The 22932-nt window shown below is 40.7% G+C and overlaps 1 protein-coding gene across 2 annotated transcripts in view; it reads right to left on the bottom strand.

Moving 5' to 3' along the window:
- LOC308395109 (uncharacterized protein) overlaps positions 1-7724 on the bottom strand; it is a 44233-nt gene extending 36509 nt beyond the window's left edge. For both annotated transcript variants that reach the window (XM_080879782.1, XM_080879783.1), the window contains exons 1-3: positions 7610-7724; positions 1728-4140; positions 211-272 (exon numbers count right to left, since the gene is read on the bottom strand). In XM_080879782.1, coding sequence (XP_080735908.1) covers positions 211-272; positions 1728-3860 — 2195 coding nt within the window. In that variant the 5' untranslated portion in view covers positions 3861-4140; positions 7610-7724. The remainder of the gene's footprint in view (positions 1-210; positions 273-1727; positions 4141-7609) is intronic.
- Positions 7725-22932: the final 15208 nt, after the last annotated feature.

The raw sequence follows: 22932 nt of genomic DNA, 5'->3' as shown, positions 1-22932 counted from the left end.
ATTCAGCTTCATAACAATTTAGGTTAGGGAAAATGGCTCATGGTAAATGCTGCAAATCATTAAGGTGCTTTAAATTAAAAAAATACAAATGAACAGTTCTTAGGGAGCTATCCTAGCATTACAACCCCGGCATCATTTTGGCACACCCATGGTTGTGCTGCCCCAAAGATATCAGTTCATAATCACGAAGTACAGAGAAGAAAGATTGACCGCTTTCGCAGAAGTTTGCAGTTCTCGATGTGAAGGCTGGTATTCTGGTGGGAGACCCAATCCTAGTGGTCACAACAAAAAACAAACATTTAGACAAGGTTTATTATTATCAGGAGCAACGTTTGTCATTGACATCACTTGCTGATAAAAGGTCACTAAACTTTGCAGTGGCCTTAAAAAAAATTCTTAAAATATTAACAGTTAGTCCTTCACTGAACGCAGAAGCATTATAACATTAGCCAGGAGCCTGGATTGTATTTAAACCTTCATAGGCCAAAAACCAGGAACAAATAAGCGTGACACATTATACCTTTCCTGGGATAAAATTTTAAAAGTGAAATTATTTAGTATATATAGAAAACACAAGTCAAACATCTGATTACAAACAACCAAAACAAAAGGTCAATTAGGCTCTGGATTCTGGACTCTCAGGCTCTTCTTATGGCATCAAACTTTCCCGAAGCTCCAAGAAGGTCGTCTCAGGAGAGGCCAAGTTTGGATTAGGACAAAATGCCGATGACGATCACAGTCGGAGTAGCGACAGGAAGATGACGTTGAAATAGACCAGAAGAGGAAGGCGCTGTTTCTTTGACGAGGAGCTCAAATGTGAAATTTGGTGCAGCGAAGGAAGGCCGATCCATAAAGAGAGATTCAACAACAAATCAAATCAAATCTGGTGCTTGTGTAGCTCATGACTGGGCGCAGCGGGTGCTTATGTTTGTGGTAGTAAATGATGTTGCCTTTTGGGACACAGAAACACTAACTTAAAAAGAAAGTATGAGTTAAAAAAAAAGAAGAAGCGAGTATTACACAAAAACAAGGTGCCTACTAATGTGAAATAAAGGACAAAACACACTATTCTTAACTCTAATGACAAAAGACAAAAAGGGGAACTTTTACATTCAGCAACAGTTCCAGAAAAAGCAAAGCTGAATGTGCACTGTGGAACAGCAGCCCAAGAACAGAGACAAATGAAAAAACAGCCGTCTTCCAACATTTTCTGATGCACAGGCTCGTCAGGTTTGCAGGTTTCTCCTCATCACGTCATCTGAGGCCTTGGTTCCATTGTTAGCAAAAGCCTTGAATGTCTTCGCATCAGTTTATGTCAATTTAAAAGAGATTAAATCTATCAATTGCAAGTACAGACCACTGAAGATTCTGAAGGTCTCTTATTAGTAGTGTTTTTCAATTACAATATCTGATAGACATATAGTTAAGTTTAGTCTGCACTGTAATCCTTCAGAAATTCTGGTACAGAATACTGAATTGCAGAAATATGTGAAAAATTTGTCCAAATGTTTGCAAGCCAAGTTGGTAGTCTTCCTATAGTCACCATCATGCAGGAATAGTGAACAAAACAAACAAATAAACTTTAAAGTAGCATACATGAAGTTTTTCCCAAACCAAAGTCCTATAATTCGATCCAAAATCAAATAAAAAACAAAACAAAAAACATTGCATGTCAAATAAATAAAAAACCGACAGAAAGCAAAAACATCGAACAATCTTCCACTTACCTTCATCAGAGTACATTCCTTGTTACATAGAGAGCAGGTATGAGGAAAGACCCTAGGTGAAGTGGCAGTGTAGTCTTGCATCTGGGCCAGCACTGGGATATTCCCTGTCACTTCTACCTTTGCTGGAAGCTGCTTGGTGGAAGCGGGCTGCGGTATATGAATGAAATTCACGAGGTTCTGCATTAGCGGCGAGAGACCCGGAGGAACGGGCATCGTGAGCCCTGGCATGAGGGACGGCTGTGGAACTGGCTTTGCAGCCGAAAAAACTTGAGACTGCAAAGCTTGTCCCATATGCACAGCTGGCTGATTCTGCATCTGCTGCAACCCAATTGGCAGGTTAGGTACCTGGGCCGTCTGCTGCTGCTGCTTCAGTTGCTGCTGTTGTATCTGCTGCTGCTGCTTTAATTGTTGTTGCGTCTGCTGCTGCTCCAGTTGCTGCTGTTGCGTCTGCTGCTGCTGCGTCTGCTTCAGTTGTTGCGTCTGCTGCTTCAGTTGTTGCGTCTGCTGCTGCATCTGCTGCTGCTCCGTCTGCTGCTGCTGCGTCTGCTGCTGCTTTGACTGTTGTTGCTTCAACTGTTGCTGCATCTGCTGCTTTGGTGGTGGTTGTTGCATTGTCTGTTTCACCTGTTGCTGTTGTACCTGCTTCTGCTGCATTTGCTGTTTGTTCATCTGCTCAGAAACATTTGATACTTGCCCGTGAGTCTTACTCTTTTCTTTGATGTGACTGTCGCTGCTGCTGCTGCCAATAAGTACAAGGCCAGGTCGACTTGGATGCACACTACGAACTATATTAGGAGTTAGTTGGCTTTTTGATGCTGACTGGCGATCTGGCTCTGGATTTTTCAACGGAAGGGTTTTAGTGACTTCTGCTTTAAGAGGTCTTAAGTCTGTGTCTGTCTTTGGCAGAGAGAAACCTTTGAAGATTTCTTGAGAAGGCTGGTTTGGTTGTGTTGGCAGTTGTTGAGCTGGACCACTACTTCGCATTGAGCCATGACTGGTAAAAGAGCTGCCTTGATCACGGGAAGAAACCAAGGTGCTGTTTTTCACCTCTGTCATACTTTTTTGCAGTGGTTCTCGACTGTGACCGCTACTATCATAGGAGCCCATCAGCAGCGTACCTCCACTTCCACCACTACTGGCTCCACTGCTGCTTCTTCCAATTTCATCCCCAAAGCTCCCAGTATATTTTCCAGTATGTCCATAATCAATCACTTTACTTGATTGGACAATAGGTGACAATTCATCCTGACGCATCCCTTCCCCTCTTGAAGTACTCAACCTTTCCCTTCCACTCATACTTGTGGTGGAATGAGGATCATAGTAGGATTTTGATGGATCTGCTGTTGCAGATCTCTTTGCCTTTTCCATGCGGATTTGTCGTAAGATAAAAGGCAGGTTGTCAGGAGTCATCTGATCTTCGGGATATGAGATCAGATGTTCCAGGTCCTCTTTTTCAAGTCCAAACTGCATAAGGATGTTCACAGCTGTTTCTGAAGTGTACTTGGGACGAGTAGACTCTGCAGAACCCACAGGTTTGTCTGGCACTGGGTAGTCATAATCACCTAAGCCTGGAATTGATTGCACATTGCGCTCTCTTTCATTCGAGGCATTAAACCTACTGTCGCCAGTGCTTTGATAGCTCAATGAAGCAGATGATGAACAGTATTTAGACGAATCATCCTCAGTTTCCCGTTTGTATCTTGGCAACCAGTCCATGGAGCTAGTGCTACTTGCAACATCAGGAGGTCTTTGAGAGTTTGAGGACAACATGTAGGAAGTCACATCTTTGCCTGAAGAATCATACTCATCTCTTTGAGTGCTGGTAAAACGACTGTTCTTTTTTACAGGCTGATTTCTCACCTCCTCTCTGGCTCTGCTTATATGCATGTCTATGGACCTCTTTATGTCCTCTTCCATTGAAGTCTTACTCCCTTCTGGCCTGTAGCTCATTATTCCCCCAGATTTTGCAGGAGTCGCAGATGAAACTCCAGAAGAGCTAAAGCTGGACCCAGGCCCAAGATGAGGAGATGTCTTATGAGAGTCTCTCTCTGCCTGCATACTGGACTGTCCATAGCGCCCCTGGGCTGAACTTTGATTCCCAGAGGCATAGGGGTTATATAAGGGATGGGACATGGTGTTAGCAACCTTCAGAAGGTTCAGTAGACTGATGGCTGCAGCTGTCGGGCAGGGGGGTGTTGTGGGTATAAATGGGGCGTGTGTGTTGGTTCGACCACCAACAGCAACAGCATTATTTATCTGTGTCAAAGTAAGGTGGGCGTTCAGCTGAGCCAGCCGCAAGCATGCAGCTTGCTGTCCGATCAGTAAAAAGCTCCCTGGGAGCCCACCCAGAAGGGGGCTCTGTTGGGGCCCTGGTGCAGGAGAAGGGGTGTAACGCTTCGATGGCAATGGAAAGCTGGGAAGTTCAAAATAAAGAAAACAAAGAAAAAAGGTTAATGAGTTGTACTGGGCCTCAGAATCTTGGAAAGATGAGGTCCATCATCCGGAAGGCCGCTTCTTAATTTGCAGACTCTGCTTTCCAAAGATTCCTTCATTCATACGGATTCATTCTGTCAGTATCATATCTTATCATGGAAACAAAAGCATCAAAAACAGAGACACACAGAAAACAAGGCATTTTAACAATAGAGACACAGGAGACAACAACAACAAAATAGAAAGGAGGTGTTAATCTTAGAAGAATAAGGTTAATAGATCTTCCAAAGCAGCTTATCTTATCCTCCTCTATCCTTTTCATGTCCCTGATCTGTGGATAGACATGGAACATACACGCTAGTCGTCCAACATCTAGATGTTTCTAACAAGACCCATGATTAGTGCCCAACAAGGTCGAACTAAAGTCAATCTGTAACACGAATTTTCTCCTGAAACATTATGTTATAAAATAAAGACTGAAACACCAATACGAGCATACACAATATTGAATTGCAACCCAAAAAACTGATACGTTTTCATCTCTTTGCCTGTTTTGCCAGAGGCTTCAGTTCCACAATTCACAATAAAGCGTATGCACACAACTTTGAAGGTTTGGTAGTTTTATTATGATGACCTCCAAGTCCAGTGGTGGTGTGCTGAGTAGGCAGCATTCAGAAAAGAGACGACGTATGGCTTGGAAAGTTGGTGAAGGAAGCTGGATCTGCCGTTGACTTTCTGGTAATGACAGCACACAGATGGACCTCAACTGGTGCAAACTGCCATTGTCATGAACACATCCTCCTACCCCCTAAACATGATCGCAATAAATCAAAAGAGCATGCTCAGCGGCAGGATTTTGGCATAGAGGAGCTCATGAAGATCTTCTGTTTCCTCAGGGGACAAGATTGGACTCCTTCGCTCATTTTGAATTGCAGGAGATAAGGAACTAAAGTTGAGTACCATTACTGATGCTCTGTTGTCCGCTTGTGCTTAATTTAACTGGTTACATTAGCCCTCTGCACTTTAAGTGACTTTAGTGTCACTGTAAAATCATTTTGAACTGTGGAATAATTCAATCAATCTGTACGCTGTCTGTACAGACATTGTACCTGATCATTATGCAAGTACTTTTGACAAACTAAGTTTTCACATATGCAACAGGTTATGTTCTGAAAAGTGCAGTAAAAGCGTCCCAACAATTCTTACATCAAACACAGCAACAGTGAGAGAAAGAATCGTTATTGCTTTTCATTCATGACAATTTTAGTAGTTGGGTCAAAAATCTTTGCAAACCTCCAAAGAAAACTAGTTGGTAAAAGTGCAGCTACGAACTACTGAACATTTGCGGTTTGCTCCGTTCGTGCTACGATGGCTCTCTAATTTTAGGGACAAATTGTTATCTAGTGCAAAACTCATCAATGATGACATCAATGATGACATCAATGGCAAAATCAGAGACAATGACAATATTTGGAGGCCAAAAGTGAACACAACAGATTTCCCTCCCTGTGACTGTTTTTTGTTTTTGTTGTATTGCTTGTGTTAGCTATGTTATGCTGAAAAGTAATTTAAGAGAAAGTGAATTGCACAGATACACACACCTACCAGATGTAAAGAAGAATAAAGTAATAGGAGAAAAGAAGGAAATAAATAAATGTTTTAAAAAATATAGATTTTTAAGTGATAATATAGAACAACACAACTAACCAACAGCTCAGCTGCAGACAACATGATTACATCTTTGACTACATTGCAGCAGTCTTTATACTGCCTTTAAGTAAGCACCTGCAGCAGTGGATAGGTGCTTTTTGCTCACTGCACATCAATGGTATGGGAGCAAGTTAATGACAGGCGATCTTTTCTATAGTTCCATCTTAATGTCTAATGCCAGGCCACTGATCACCAATTAGTGATGTTTCGGTCGCGAACGAAACAGCTCTTACGAGTGTAGGTAGTTCCACTCTCAGTAGCACAGGAACAGAGCAGGAGGGAGAGACAGAGAGCCAGGGACAACATCACATTAGAAAGGTATAGTAATCATCCACAACTATTTTCAGTTGCAGATGACAAAGGATTCAGAAAGTTTATTCATGCAGGCCCATATGACAGAGAATGTGCATCTTCTTTTTTTTTTCCATATTATAATTTATATTTAATTGTGTTGTGGTTTGCAGTGTTTTGTGTTGTTTCACTTTAAATTTGTAAAAGGAAAAAGCTGAAAATTTAAATAGTTAAAAGTTGAACTGTGAATAGTTGGTTTTTGTATTATATTATTTATTTATTACATTTTATGTGGAGTGAATAAATAAAAGTATATTTATGGTGGCTCCTACAGACAAAGCACGTACGAACTCCAAAACACGTACGAACTCCAAAACGTGTACAAACTCCAAAACACGTACAAACCCCGAAGCACATACCAATTCCAAAGCACGTACAAACTCCAAAAAGCACGTACAAACTCTGAAGCACGTACAAACTCCAAAACACGTAAAAAAGACAGCAGAATGCTAGGTGCAGTGTTGAGCTTTTGTTACCTAGTGGCTACACAAGCCAGGAAGTAACAATAACAGGAAGTAACAATTGTGTATAAATACACAGACAATACACATATGCTTTCAATTGTGTTATTTAAGTGATCTAGGTAGCTCTGTTTTGGAAGCTCAGTTAATGCTAGAAATGTGTTTTGGAGTTTGTACGTGCTTTGTCTCTAGGGGCCACCGTATATATTTATATATAAACATATAAATAAAACCATTTTTTTACATTAGTAATTCTTTTGTGCATAATTTTATATTATTGTTAATAATAAATTAATTAAAGCAACAAAACAACCTGAAAGAGCTGGTTGGGAGCCGAAAAAGCTGGATCTTTTTAGTGAGCCGAGCTGAATTTTTCTAGATAATATTCACAAAGGTAGGACGGTTTGCCACTTAATTTCGTGTGCGCAGAAACAGCGGGTAAGATGGTTTGTCAGGTAGGATGGATTCCCAGGACACCGGTTCTCCAAAAAGAGATGGAAATCCCACCACTGTAACCAATACCATCACGTCTGGGAAGAGTCTTAAGAGCGGGATTAACGTGCATCACTAAAAGAGAGAAAACTTTAATACAAGCCAGGTCTGTGGAGTGGAGTGGGGGCTTATCATAAGTTTAGGACAAGTGGTTGTTTTTCTCATGTTGTCAGTATTTGTTGTAAATGCTGCCTTTTATGAATGCATTTAAAATGTGTTGTGGCCACTGAGTTAAATCCGGCAGATTGAGCAAAATCTGTGCAGCAGTGAGATATGAGACGAGACCATAAATCCACCACTAAAGCAACACTCCTCCAGGCCCGTTTACAAACTACCACCACAGGTCGACAAACAGCGGGTACAAGGAAAAGCTGATCGCTTACAGGGTTTTGTTTTTTGTTTGTTTTTTTAAAAACAACAACTCGGTGTACATACCGTGCTTTATATGTATGTAATCCCTTTGTTCTGATGTTCTCAAATATATCCTCTCGAAGAACTTCTTGCAACCTACAGCTTTGCTAAGGGAAAAGAAACGCTAGCCACGTGACCCAGCGCAAAGTGTTCCGTTTCGATGGGCTGCCTTCAAAATAAAAGTACGAACAGAAACGACAACTTTCAAGATACTGTAGTAATTCCACTAACGCATTCCGTGCATATTATTATTATTATTATTATTATTATTATTATTATTATTATTATTATTATTATTATTATTATTATTATTATCAGGGATAAGCACTTTCAATTTTTTATTTACGTTTTAGAAAAATACAACTGCAAGTTTTAAATATGTTATTGAGTGTGTTATTTTTATTGTTACAACCATATTATTAACCATGTATACTTCAGTTTCAGTGAGACAGATTTTGAAAAGTTTCGTTACATCTTTCTCTATAATGGATTATGGTGACTGCAGGATAAGTGTACTATAGTTAATTTTTCACACGATGGCGCTCTTTCTATAGGAAAACAATTCCTATATTAATGTCCTTGATGATGATCAGTTATATCTTTTTTTTTTTTTTACCACTATAACACAGCCTGAATTTTAATACACGTGTTTATGTGAAATGTGTCTTACACCCCATCACCAATTCTGCACAGATTAATTTTACATTATAAAAATAATATTTATGTTGTGACTGTGAGGAAGCATGGGAAAAGGGGGAAATAAGGTATGATTGATGTTTCTCCCTGAAATAAGTACGGAGCCCTGTCACTACCCGATCTGAAGAGGGGGGCCAAAATGGCAGAATAAGCGGTTGTACAATCTGCAGGTCTGATTAGGAAACGTCATTTTGATGTCATGAAAAGTACTTTATCGACAAACAGTTACTCCAAAAGGAAGTAGAAGGCAAGCGAAACCCCCTGGAAGTTACTTTGAAAGACCCTTAGACGGACACAAAGATAAACATAGAGCGATAAAAATGGCTAACCCCAAGCTAGCAGGTAGCCTTTCCGATCACAATTACAACCTTGCTGCTATGAAAGAAGCATGTGAGGAGGAAGATATAGAAGAGATGGAACTTCAACAAGAAATCGCAAGACCCAATGTCAAACGTAAGGCCATGTTTCTATTCTGCAAAGAAATTAAGGAAAACATTCTGTTTTTACAAGAAACACATTCTAGTAAGGAAGAGGAAATGTTTTGGAAACATCAATGTGGAGAAAGTATTCTTTATTCACATGGCACTACTCACTCAGCAGGAGTGATGATTTTATTTAACAAATTTGCAGGGAAGGTTATTGATCATAAAAGCGATGGAATGGGACATTGGCATTCTATCATGGTGTTGGTAGAAGTCTGTGAACAGAAAATTATTCTTATCACCATGTATGGATACAATAACAGGTCTCTAAATAGAAACATGATGTTAAACTTAAGTAAATTAATTGCAAATTGGAGTAATACATATGGTTCTACCCAGGTAATAACTGGAGGCGATTTTAACCTGGAACCTAACTCATGGCTTGACAGGCAACCACAGAGAGGGAAACAACCAGAACATGCTAGCATTATTTGTGACTTTTGTACAGCAACTAATATGATGGATTATTGGAGGATGACAAACCCAAATACGAAGAAATACATGTGACTTGTTGGACTTGTTGGTTTAGTCCAACAAATAAGAACGTATGTTCAAGACTAGATTATTGGCTTGTCTCCCAAACAGTATCATCATATGTTACTAAATGTTAAAGCCAATCAACCCCACTTACTGATTATTGTCTGATAAGTCTCTCATTATATCTACGTAAACAACAAAGATATGAGAACTTATGAAAATTTAACAATAGTTTATTACAAAACGAAGATTTCTGTACACAAGTTTTAAAAAATTCATTTAGAAATTAACAATATGATGATGACTAATGTCAGTAAATGGGAATGGTTTAAATATAGTGTCAAACAACTAGCTATAGAAACGGGAAAGAAAGTGTCTGCCCTACCCATATGTAAACAGAAAAATCTAATCGAACAAATACATTTATTATGTGGTAAGCCTTGTATGACTGCAGAAGAGTCAGAATGCTTACAATCTTTACAAAATCAACTAGATGAGGTGTACATGATAGCCTTAGCATATGCAAATAGGATTAAGAGCATCTTAACCAAACTAACTGATGAGTGTCAATCAGTGTTTATTAAAGGAAGGCAGATTCATAATAACATAAGATTAATATTAGATATGATTGACTACCGATCCTTTATCAATTCAGAAAGTTTACTATTATTTATTGACTTTTTTAAAGCATTTGATTCAATAGACCATAATTTTCTATTTAGATCTTTAGAACTTTTTGGATTTGGAAACAAATTTTGCAACGTGATCAAACTGTTCTACAAGCAGATTTACAGTTATGTTTCGCTCAATCCAGGCATAACACCTAGGATAGACGTATTCCGTGGAATTCGACAGGGTTGCCCAATTTCTCCAAAATTATTTATTCTTTGCACTCAATTAATGGCCTACCTCATTGTGAACCATTCAGGCATCGAAGGAATAAATATTTTTGGTACTGAACTGAAAATAAGTCAGTTTGCAGATGACACAGTAATATTTTTAAAGGATAAATTAATACCCGAGAAAGCGTGGAATGTAATTTAAATTTTTTCTAAAGCTTCAGGCTTGTGTCTGAATCTAAAGAAGTGTGAACTTTTGCCACTTTATGATTGTTTGGAAAATAACACGAGGACAATTCCAGTGAAAAATGAAGTCAAATAACCTAAAAGACAAAATTGATGGTATGTCCAAAACACTAAATCATTGGTTAATGAGAGATATCACAATTTTTGGACGCAATATATTATCCAAATCAGAGGGTGTCTCAAAGATGGTTTATCCACCTTACTCATTATACATTACCTCAAAAAGTATTAAAAAGATTAACTCCATAATCTATCAATTCATTTGGCGCAATAAAACACATTACATTAAAAAAATCACAACTCTTCAAAGATTACACCAAAGGTGATATAAAGACAATTGATTTTCAATCAATGGTTGGAGTATTTAAAATTAACTGGATAAAAGCCTCCCTCTTGAAACCTGACTCCATATGGTTCCATATCCCTAAAAATATTTTCAAAAAGGTGGGAGGGTTGGATTTTCTCCTCAAATGTGATTTTGATATATTGAAGTTGCCTGTGAAACTGTCAGAATATCATAAGCAGGTCTTGTCTTATTAGAAAATGTTTTTTGCCCATAACTTCACGCCACATTGCTCCACCTTGTGGAATAACAGGACCATTACAATTAATAGGAAGTCATTGTTCATTAAAGAGTGGTATGAAAAAAACATAATCTTTATAACAGATTTACTTAATGAAAGGGGGCGGTTTCTCCCAGTGGGTGTTTTCAATGCAAAGTTTAACATTCAGTGTTCCCTTAGAGAATATAACAAGGTCTGTAAGGCGATCCCCTTACCTCTGTTAAGTTTGATACAAGGCTATTTATATTACTCTAAGGGACAAATTAGTTTACCTTCTTTACAGCTAAATCAGATTCCTTTAACTAATAAAAAGTGTAATAATAAAATCATAAACAATATATTTAAAAATGAATTATTTCACGATTTTAACAGTAACACAAAATTAAAAGGGAGTAACGTTAAAATAACATACACACTTTTTAAAATGGCCTATCCCCCCCAAAGTCAAAGAAATGCAATTTAAAATAATTAATGGATATTACCCAGCAGCTGAAATGCTTAAAAAAGGTTTGGGTTTGAGGTGGAGCCATGTGGATTTTGTTTGCAAAATGAAGAAAGTATTGATCATTTGTTTTTTTTCCTGCTCAGTAACGACTGACTTCGGCAGGATTTGGTAGACTGGTTGAGTGTAAGAATAGATGGGATGACCCCACTGACTCTAACACAGGTTTTATACAATAATGGCGAGGAACTTGCCATGCTCCACAATATGGTAATAATTATGGGCAAATACCACATTCATAAGTGTAAATGGCAAAACAAAAGACCTTCCCTAAGTGCATTGAAGATTGAATTAAAGTCTTTTTTGTCATCTTTAGAATTACTGAAGGATTCATGTAAAGATGCTGCTTTGATATGTGAAAATGGGACCCAGTATCTATCCTTTTAATGAATATGTTTCGTTTGGTGTACCAAATAAGCCGCATGTATGTTAAAGTGTGCACGGAAAGGATATTGTTAAATGTCATAAGAATGGCCTTCACGCATATTTATATTGTTTTTTTGTTTTTTTCTGTTAGTCTTCTCCTATTTCTTTTGTTTTCTTACTCAACATTTCAAGATGTTGTTGCACCAATGTTGTCTCCCAATGAGAGATTGTAAATGTGTGCAAAATGTAAATGAAAAAAAAAAAGTCACTACCCGATCCGTACCAGAAACCTGATCAGTACCCCGCATGCGCGAAAGATGTCTACTTCCGATCGAAGCGTTTTACGATTTTTACGGGTCAGAGTATCTGTTAAGATGTTAAGAATAACAAATATCTCTTAAAATGTTTCGAGTAATCAAACATTTCAATATAATGTAGACAAAAATGAAAAATAAAAAGATAGTTATGGATCAGGAGTGGAAGCGCATGTGCAAAGTCGGACCATACTGTCACTACCCGATCCGTAACCCGATCGTTACCCCGCATGCGCAAATCTTACGTCACTTCCTCTCTTTGCCAACATTGCGACATTCAATCGCGCATGTGCAGGGGTTTTCTTCTTCTTCTGTTCGTTTAATGGCAGTTTACGAGGATACTGCCACCTGCTGACCAAGCGAATGAACCCTATTGTAAACTGAATTAGCGTCATTACAAACATGTGTTAAATTTGATTTAGTGATAGTCGAGTGTGTTTATGCTTGTCTGCAGTGTTGAGGAGTAACGGAATACATGTACCGCCGGAATACATGTACCTGGGGCTAGCGATTTTTTCAGTCGGGCTACCAAAACCTATCTCAGCCCTGCCCGTCGGGCTATTGTAAGAAGGAAAAATATATGTCAATGCTTTTGCATTCTTTCAGAAATGTAGCTGGGTAATTATGTCATTGGCATCGGTGAGCCACTGTCAATATGTGACATATTGAAATCGCGTTTGAATTTGCGCTTGTTTTTTTGCTTTCACTTTGCAATCGTGCGAACTGCAGATAGAGAGCGACAGCACTGATCTGTGAGTGATGATAATTTGTGCACCAATTCCTCTGACATCGTCTTATTAATCGTTAGCTTACTATGCAAACATGACAAGTGAAATCTCCCGCAGCTTAAACATGTGAGAGGTTGATCGCGCAGAGAATCGCTGAGCTTATGTGAGTGCGTGTGTAAAAGCAGCAGGATTTATATTTGACTAAGATGACCTGGATGACTGAGAACCTTCACAGACAGATATATATTTTAGTTCTGCTGAGCCAAATAAGACAGGTCAGGGTGAAGAAGTGACAGCCAAAGAAAAGCTTACCACAAAACGGAAAAGTTATGACAAATCAGACTATAAGGCAAAAAGAAAGTGCAGCTTTATGGTTTCATGGACAAAATAATTTCTGTGGCTGCAATATGACGAGCTAAATAACCAGGGCTGCACATAAGTGGTCCGCAGGTGCGCATTCGCTGTCAAAATAAAAAACGCGCACAAGGGTTAGGGTTAAATTTAAAAACTCTACTTTTGAGTTAAAATATATATTTATAATTTTAATAAATGACAAATTAAAAAGGCATGAAAATTTTTTTGTGTCGAAAAAATATCGAACCGTGAATTTTGTGTATTGTTGCACCCCTAATATATATATATATATATATATATATATTGGGGAGTAACGGAATACATGTACCGCCGTTACGTATTTAAAATACAAAATATGAGTAACTGTATTCCGTTACAGTTACCGTTTAAAAAGGTGGTATTTAGAATACAGTTACTTTGTTGAAATAAATGGATTACACTGCGGTACTTTCCTGTTTCATTTTGTCGCGGGTCAGGACTGTTTGGGTTTTGTTTGACAGCTACGTTCTGTTGTTCCAGGTGGCAGCGTTACGGTTGCCATGGTTACAGGGTGACGCTCTCTCTCTGCGTGTTTCCTGGGTGAGAGAGCGCCTTTTTGTTGTTGTTGTTGTGCTAAGCTAATAGGCAGAATGCTACAGGTATAGCTCTAAAGAATGTGGCCTCATGGGCAGTGTAGTCCGTGCTGCTGGGAGAATGGACTGCCATACTCGTTATGTGTCTGTGAACGCGAGGAGGGAGAAAAAGGCGAGTGGAAAAGTACGAGCTGTCACTGAGCAGAAACGGGAGCTGGAAGCATGTAAATATAATAATAACCACTGCAGCCAAGAAGAGTGCCTGACGAGCCCAGCCCGTGTTTTCCTCCGAAACAACAAGTTCCGTTGGCCTTTCAACGCCTCTCTCTGTCTCTCGCAAGCAAAGTTGACCCAGACAACAAAGTAAAGCTATTTTTCGGCTACGAGCCCGACACGGACCCGACGTATTAGTCAGAGGTCCCTTTACTACGGGTTCGGAGCCGTGGACCTTCAGTAATAGTAATAAATCACACAGCAATAGTACATTCATGCAGTTGTAAAAAGCATGATAATATATTAAGTAATCCAAAGTATTCAGAATACGTTACTGTCATTGAGTAACGTAGTGGAATACGTTACAGAATACATTTTGGGGCATGTATTCTGTATTCTGTAATGGAATACATTTTAAAAGTAACCTTCCCAACACTGCTTGTCTGTGTGGAGAGGATTGATTAGAATAGTGATGATGATGTCCGCTATCACTGTCAATTGTTAGTAAACACTTCATCTGGCTGATGAATCTTCACGTGACATATTACAAAGTCTGTATTATTAACTCTGTAATTAGGCGCCATTCTTCTTATTTTACGGCGCTGTTGTTCAATCGGGGAAAGCTCTCTGCTGAGGAGAAAAGCGTGAATTTGTTTGTATACAGATTATCCATTGTTTTAATGTCCCGGTAGTCGAAAAGGAGGCAGAGCTGTTAAGAAATGCTAGGAGCTAACTGGGCACTAACCGTATCATTCAAATATATTGAATGTCGCAATGTTGGCAAAGAGAGGAAGTGACGTAAGATTTGCGCATGCGGGGTACCAATCAGGTTTCCGGTATGGATCGGGTAGCGACAAGCCCCGCAAGTAGGGATGGGTAGCGGTATCCGGTGCCATAATGGCACATAAACGGCAGTAACCAGACTGAAAAGACCGAAAAGCAGCGCACATTTCGGTGCTTTATTTCGGTGCTTTTTTTTCCCTGAGATGTCACACTTTGAATTCTAGCCAATCATTTTACCTTTCCAAGGATAGTAGGTGGGCCCAGGTACGTACGTTCTTTTAGAGCAGAGCTACAGATTAAAAATGCCCAAGGCGAAGCGGTCAAAAGTCTGGCTGTACTCCACAGCAAAATATGCAAACTCAGCAGCCTGCAACAAGTGCTTTAAGGTGATACTGTGCAAAGGAGGTAACACCTCGAATCTGATGAAACACATGGCAACGCATAGCGGGGGTTTTTTAAAGCCGAGAAATGCACCGTATTTGATAGCTTGCTGCAAGAGCTAACACCTAGCACATCTACTGCGGGTGGGTTGCCTGTTATTGACCCGGAGTTAGCAACATCCCCCCAAGAACCCGAAGATTAGAGTCCTGGCCCCTAGCCCTGCCAGTGTAGCAGAAATGATGACGGATGATGATGGCAGACACAGCCGTTCTTCTCTGGGTGAGTCGCTTAATGTTGTTCGTGTGTAACTTATGTTGAGTAGGCTAACCGCGTTATTACATTAATGCATGTAAGGTGAACTAGCAAACACCGTCGTAGTTACATGCGGCTGTCTTCTTGTTTGATGGCAGATACTACCTTCACCCTGGCCAAAAAGGCTAAAATTACCAAAGAAAAAGAGGGAAACAGCTGAACATGAGAGGTTTTTGGACAAAGTCTGTGTTTTTTCCATTGTTTAAGCACTGCTTCCAGCCAAGAGTGATACCATATATCCCCTATAGCCAGTGTTGGGGAGTAACGGAATACATGTACCGCCGTTACGTATTTAAAATACAAAATATGAGTAACTGTATTTCGTTATGTGGATCAGGGAAATTATTTTACTGCTATTGTTAAATAATCATCATCATTACCATTGCATTAATAATATAATCTGCAGCATTGATATTGCATTCAGAGGTTTAAACAGTGTGTGTGTCTTTCAGAAAGACTAAGTTGCAGGAGTTGACAGGAAGTTGCAGAGAGTTTGCAGAAGTGAAAGCAGAGTCTAAGTTATTCTGAGGAGCAGGTTAGACGAGGCTATTTGAATTACTAGGTTATTCAAATTGTCTGTTATACTTTTATATTCTTTTATTAAGCTTTTAGTAGAAGTTCTTGATTAAAACATTTATTCAACATAGTACATATAGTTTCAGTTAGGTTATTACACATAAGGATGAGCCTCTGGTCTGGTAAAAGGTCAGAAGTGCAACGGGTGAGATGAGAGAGCATGTAAGGTCAACACATACACATACACACATTAGTTAGACTCATTTATAGGTGAGAAGTTGGTCATGTTTGTCTCTGGAAAGAGGAACAGCGTCTGGCAGGACGTGGGGCTCGTGTTCCAGACGAGATAGAAGACAACGTTCTTTTAAACCGTGTTAAAAGTCATTGTGGTTTTGATTTGACGTATGTATATATTCTGTCTGTGACGTATGAAGGGGCGTCATTAATTCAAACCCTGATGCTATAAAAATCTGTGTATGCTTTGATTAAGTCGAAGATTAATTCCTGTCTGCGTACAGAGTGGTCTTCCCACGCGTGTATTCATTAAAATCAATTCTTTGACCAAGATCTTCTGGACCTGGTTGTTTGTACTCTCCTTCCTCAATTATGTGAACCTTAACAGTTACAGTTACCGTTTAAAAAGGTGGTATTTAGAATACAGTTACTTTGTTGAAATAAATGGATTACACTGCGGTACTTCCCTGTTTCATATTGTGGCGGGTCAGGCCTGTTTGGGTTTTGTTTGACAGCTATGTTCTGTTGTGTCAGGTGGCAGCGTTACGGTTGCCATGGTTACAGGGTGACGCTCTCTCTGCGTGTTTCCTGGGTGAGAGAGCGCCTTTTTGTTGTTGTTGTTGTGCTAAGCTAATAGGCAGAATGCTACCGGTATAGCTCTAAAGAATGTAGCATCATAGGCAGTGTAGTCCGTGCTGCTGGGAGAATGGACTGCCATACACGTTATGGGTCTGTGAGCGCGAGGAGGGAGAAAAAGGAAAAGTACGAGCTGTCATCGAGCAAAAACGGGAGCTGGAAGCATGTAAATATAATAATAACCACTGCAGCCAAGAAGAGTGCCTGAGGAGCCCAGTTGTAAGTAGGGATGGGTACCGGTATCCGGTGCCGTGATGGCACCGGTTCTGACATATACAGTAGTAACCAGACCAAAAGCAGCGCACATTTCGGTGCTTTATTTCGGTGCTTTTTTTCCTGAGCTGTGATACACTTTAGATTCTAGCCAATCATTTTACGTTTCCGAGGATAGTAGGTGGGCCCAGGTACGTACGTTCTGTTAGAGCAGAGCTACAGATTAAAAATGTCCAAGGCGAAGCGGTCAAAAGTCTGGCTGTACTTCACAGCAAAATATGCAAACTCAGCAGCCTGCAACAAGTGCTTTAAGCTGAAACTGTGATACTGTCAAAGGAGGTAACTCCTCAAATCTGATGAAACACCTGGCGACGCATAGCGTTTTTTTTAAAAGCCGAGAAATGCGCCGTATTTGATAGCTTGCTGTGAGACCTCACACCGAGCACATCTACTGCGGGTGGGTTGCCTGTTATCGGACCCGGAGTTAGCAACATCCCCCAAAAACAGGAAGAGGAGAGTCCTGGCCTCTAGCCCTGCCAGTGTAGCAGAAATGATGACGGATGATGATGGCAGCAGCAGCCGTTCTTCTCTGCGTGAGTAGCTTAATGTTGTTCGTGTGTAATTTACGTTGAGCAGGCCACATTATTACATTAATGCATGTAAGGTGAACTAGCAAACATCATCATAGCTACATGCGGCTGTCTTCTTGTTTGATGGCAGATACTCCCTTCACCCTGGCCAAAAAAGCTAAAATGACCAAAGAAAAAGTGGGAAACAGTTAAACATGAGAGGTTTTTGGACAAAGTTTGTGTTTTTTCAAATTCAAATTCAAATTTTATTTGTCACACACACACAACCATACACAGTATGACATGGGGGTGAAATGCTTTTAGCTGTACAATGCCCGACCATTAAATGACAGAAGAAAGTTTTACAATATTTACAATTTACAGTTTACTACAAAAATTTACAAATTAACTTAGGAATTTACAGTAAAGAATGTGCAAATAGCAGAAGAGATTATAAAGATAAGGATTATAAATTATAGGAATTATAGGATTATAGGAAATGTGTGGTGACGTGTGTGAGAGTCCAGTCTTATAGTGACGTGTGTGGGAGAGTCCAGTCCTACACCTGGTTCAGGCCCCGAATAGCCTGGGGGAAGAAGCTCCTCCTCATTCTCTCTGTTTTGGCCTTAAGGGAGCAGAAGCGCTTCCCAGACCTCAACAGTGAGAAGAGTCCATTGTTGGGATGGGAGAGGTCCATCATAATCTTCCTAGCTTTGGACTTGCACCGCTTGGTGTAGATGGACAGCAGGTCAGGGAGCTCTGATTGAATGATGCGTTCTGCCGAGCGCACCACCCTTTGCAGATCTCGTCTGTCCTGCTTGGTGCTGTTCCCAAACCAGGTGCAGATGTTTGCCGTCAGGACGCTCTCGATGGTGCAGGAGTAGAAGTTCTTGAGCACCTTCAGTGGCAGATGGAAGTCTCTAAGTCTTCTGAGGAAGAAGAGACGCTGACGGGCTTTCTTAACCAGGGTGTTGATGTGACAGGACCATGACAGGTCCTGAGTGATGTGGACACCCAGGTATCGGAAACTGTCCACTCTCTCCACTGGCGTGCCACTGATGATGAGGGGTTTGTAATTCCTCGCCTGCTTTGTAGTGAAGTCCACGATCAGCTCCTTAGTCTTGCTGATGTTTAGGAGGAGGTTATTCTCCTGGCACCAGGTCTCCAGGTTCCTAATCTCCTCCAGGTAGGCCGTCTCGATGTTGTCGGAGATAAGGCCCACAACAACAGTGTCGTCAGCAAACTTGACAATGGAGGTGGTGTCGGATGTGGCTACACAGTCATAAGTGTACAGTGAGTACAGCAGGGGGTTTAAAACACAGCCCTGAGGCACTCCAGTGCTGAGTGAGATGGAGGGGGAGACTTGTTTTCCCACCCTCACTGATTGGGGTCTGTCTGTGAGGAAGTTGAGGATCCACTGACACAGTGATGAGCTGAGTCCTAGATCCGTCAACTTGGTGAAAAGCTTAGAGGGAATTATTGTGTTGAATGCTGAACTGTAGTCCACGAACAGCATCCTAACATAATTCCCTCTGCCAGTGTCCAGGTGACTCAGGGATGTGTGGAGCAGGTGAGATATGGCATCGTCTGTGGAACGATTAGTCCGGTAAGCAAACTGAAGTGAGTCGATGGTGGCAGGAAGTGAAGAAGTGATGTGATCTCTCATCAGTCTTTCAAAACACTTCATTTTCCATTGTTTAAGCACTGCTTCCAGCCAAGAGTGATACCATATATGCCGCATAGCTGCAGAAAAGGCTAACATTGTTATCTTTTTACAAAAAAACAGTTGAACATGAGAGGTTTTTGGACCAATTTTGTGTTCTCCATTCTTTAAGCACCGGTTTAAGCACCGGCACCATTTCAAAAGTACCGGTTTGGCACCGGTATTGGATAAAACCTAAACGATACCCATCCCTAGTTGTAAGTAAGCTATTAAGACTCGACTGTACACTGTGTTCGTGTTTTCCTCCAAAACAATAAGTTCCGTTGGAGCAGCCTTTCAACGCCTCTCTCTGTCTCTTGCAAGAAAAGTTGACCCAGACAACAAAGTAAAGCTAGTTTTCAGCTACGAGCCCGACACGAACCCGACGTATTAGCCAGAGGTCCCTTTACTACGGTTCGGAGCCGCGGACCTTCAGTAACAGTAATAAATCACAGCAATAGTACATTCATGTAGTTGTAAACAGCATGATAATATATTAAGTAATCCAAAGTATTCGGTTACGTTACTCTCATTGAGTAACGTAACGCAATACGTTACAGAATACATTTTGGGGCATGTATTCTGTATTCTGTAATGGAATAGATTTTAAAAGTAACCTTCCCAACACTGCCTATAGCTGCAGAAAAGGCTAACGTTGTTATCTTTTTACAAAAAAACAGCTAAACATGAGAGGTTTTTGGACAAAGAGTGTGTTCTCCATTCTTTAAGCACCGGTTCGAGCACCGTTTAAGCACCGGCACCGTTTCAAAAGTACTGGTTTGGTACTGGTATCGGATAAAACCTAAACGATACCCATCCCTACCCGCAAGGGACATCCATACACGTTATGGGTCTGTGAGCGCGAGGAGGGAGAAAAAGGAAAAGTACGAGCTGTCATCGAGCAAAAACGGGAGAAAAAAAATTAAGATGGGCTTTTGCGACATCTCGCAAAAGTTTTGCGCGTTTTGCGACATCTCGCGAAGGTTTTAGCCGCATTCTTCAGAGGCTGCCAGCTCGAAGCCGACCGGGAGGTAGAGGCACGATGTGCCAGGAGAGCACCGTTCCACCCGGCTGTAGTAGGTCTCGACCTCCCGTTAGCTTCGAGATGGTGGGTGTCAGACATCTACGGAAACGTCGGAGCACTTTTGCAAATATGTGATGTCTTGTAAACCGAGCAGATATTTGACGTTTACACAGCTGCATGTACGCCTCAAAATATCTTAAAAGTTTATTTTGTGACCCAGAAAGAGTAATATTACAAATAAGTACCTGCCGCCGCTGTTGGAATTCAACTTTTGTGAGATCCCGAGTTTGTTTTGCGAGATCCCGAGTTAGTTTTGTGAGATGTCGGAAAAGTTCATCATAATTTTTTTTTCTCCCATGTCCCTTGCGGGGCTCCGTAAATATGCATTCTGCCAAATAATTATTATACTAAGTCATAAGTAATAATATCATAAGTGCCCTCTTTGTTACTAAAATTAGGGGTGTGTTTTGATTATCGATTTATCGATTAAAATCGATTCTGGCTTGGATAACGTGATATCGATTCATTAAAATCCTGAATCGATTTTTTAATATAAATTTATTTTGCCGGAAACGCCAGAATCTCAGTTTAAACCTCACAAAATTTCAACAACCACCAGACAGCTAAAACAGTAAAAATGTTAAATGGTAAATGGCCTGCATTTGTATAGCGCTTTTCTAGTCCCTAAGGACCCCAAAGCGCTTCACACTACATTCAGTCATTCACCCATTCACACACACATTCACACACTGGTGAAGGCAGCTACATTGTAGCCACAGCTGCCCTGGGGCGCACTGACAGTAAATGAGAGCAAGTACACAAAGACGTAAACACAAAGTGCGGATCCGCCGACGGATCAGAATCAGTGAGATGTCTCACCCAATGGCACGCACACGGTCGGGGCTGAAAGCCGACAGCTCGCTGATTCTGATGTTTCGGCGGGTCCGAGCTTTGTGTTTACGTCCTTTTTGCGCTGATTCTAAAGCTGTTAGTTTTATCTCTCTCCAAACGATATTGACTGAACCAGCAGCAAAAGAAGATCCAAACTACGCTTCACATAAACATCGTCATGGATTCCCTCTGACTATTGCTGTTTTGCTTCCACCACGATAAAATCACACTTCATTCACAGCTCTCTCTCTCTCTCTCTTGCTCTCTCCGTATACTCCAAGAACAGTTTCAGTCTAAAAATCTGTTTTCTGCATTATTCGCTTGCTTGTTACGCACAAGTCTACCGTTGTTTACAGCGCTGTCGGACGCTGTTTTTTTCCTTTTACTTGCTTCCGAAAAGAAAGCCTAATTTCTGCTGTTCAATAGGCTTCTGAACAAATGTAAACTTTTTAAAAGTATGCAAAATGCAAAACACTGTGTCTCTAGTAAAACCGCTGTAACTTCAGAGGTAATGTTCATATGTTCATCAGTGTTGGGACTAACGCGTTATTAAGTAACACGTTACAGTAACTACGTTATTATTGTGGTAACAAGCACGGTAACTAGTTATTATGCCAAAACCAGGAACGCATTACTCGTTACTGGGATTTAGATAGGCTCATTATTCGTTACTTCGTGTGGTGGCTATCGCGGAGCTTCCACAGATTCAATAACATTAGCAAGTGGTGGAAGCCAGCAGGTGGATGAAGGAAAAGGGAGGCAAGAGGAGAGACCCGAAGCGGCCGCTGGTCCGAGAGTGTCAGGTGAACTGAACTTCAGGTAAGAAGTTATAACCTGCAGTCTATCTGGGTCAGATATGAACCAAGTTTAGGTGGAGTTTATTTTCGTTATGCTGACTTTTTCGTACTGCGTGCTAGCTAGCATGACGGAGTTTCTATACAGCTGGGTGGGTGCTATGTTACTGATGTTGAACTTTATTTTGTTCATAAGGTTAATTATTAGAGTTGTCAACCGTCCTGTAAAAAACAGAATCGTCTCGTATTCAGAGAAAATATTACGCGTTTCGTATTGAGGTGAAACGGAACACAGTTTGTCCCGGACTTCAAATACAATGAAAAAGACACAAAGCTGGAGTTACTCTGTGTCTTTGCTGCACAGCTGCCTCTTCTTCTCTCATACTCAGGATGTTTTACCAGTCGGTGGTTGCTGGAGTACTTTTCTATGCTGTTGTGTGCTGGGGGAGCAGCACAGCAAAGAAGGACTCATCCAGGCTGGAGAAACTGATCAGGAGGGCTAGCTCTGTGGTCGGCATGAAGCTGGACACTCTGGTGACAGTGGCAGAGAAAAGGACATTAAAGAAACTGATGGACATTATGGACAATGCCAGGCATCCTCTGCACACGGCCATTAACAACCAGAGTCTGTTCAGTGACAGGTTGCTTCTCCCAAAGACAAGAACTAACAGACTTAAAAACTCCTTTGTCCCACACGCCATCAAACTGTTTAACTCCTCTCTGGAGGGGAGAGGGAGGGGAAACAGGAGGACAAAGGAGGGGGGAACAACTAAGCTGTAGTGCCTCTTCACCTCACTGTGCAATACCTTTTGTGCAATACTTTTGTAAATAGTCAACAGTGCAATAGACTCAATACTTGAAATGTGCAATTCACTTGTATTTTTATTTTTTATTCCTATTTATTCTATTTATCCCCTTCGTATATTTTATTTATATTGTC

The sequence above is a fragment of the Rhamphochromis sp. 'chilingali' genome (genome assembly GCF_963969265.1).
Source record: "Rhamphochromis sp. 'chilingali' genome assembly, chromosome: 1".
Taxonomy (NCBI): domain Eukaryota; kingdom Metazoa; phylum Chordata; class Actinopteri; order Cichliformes; family Cichlidae; genus Rhamphochromis; species Rhamphochromis sp. 'chilingali'.
This window is presented reverse-complemented; position numbering and strand designations above follow the sequence as displayed.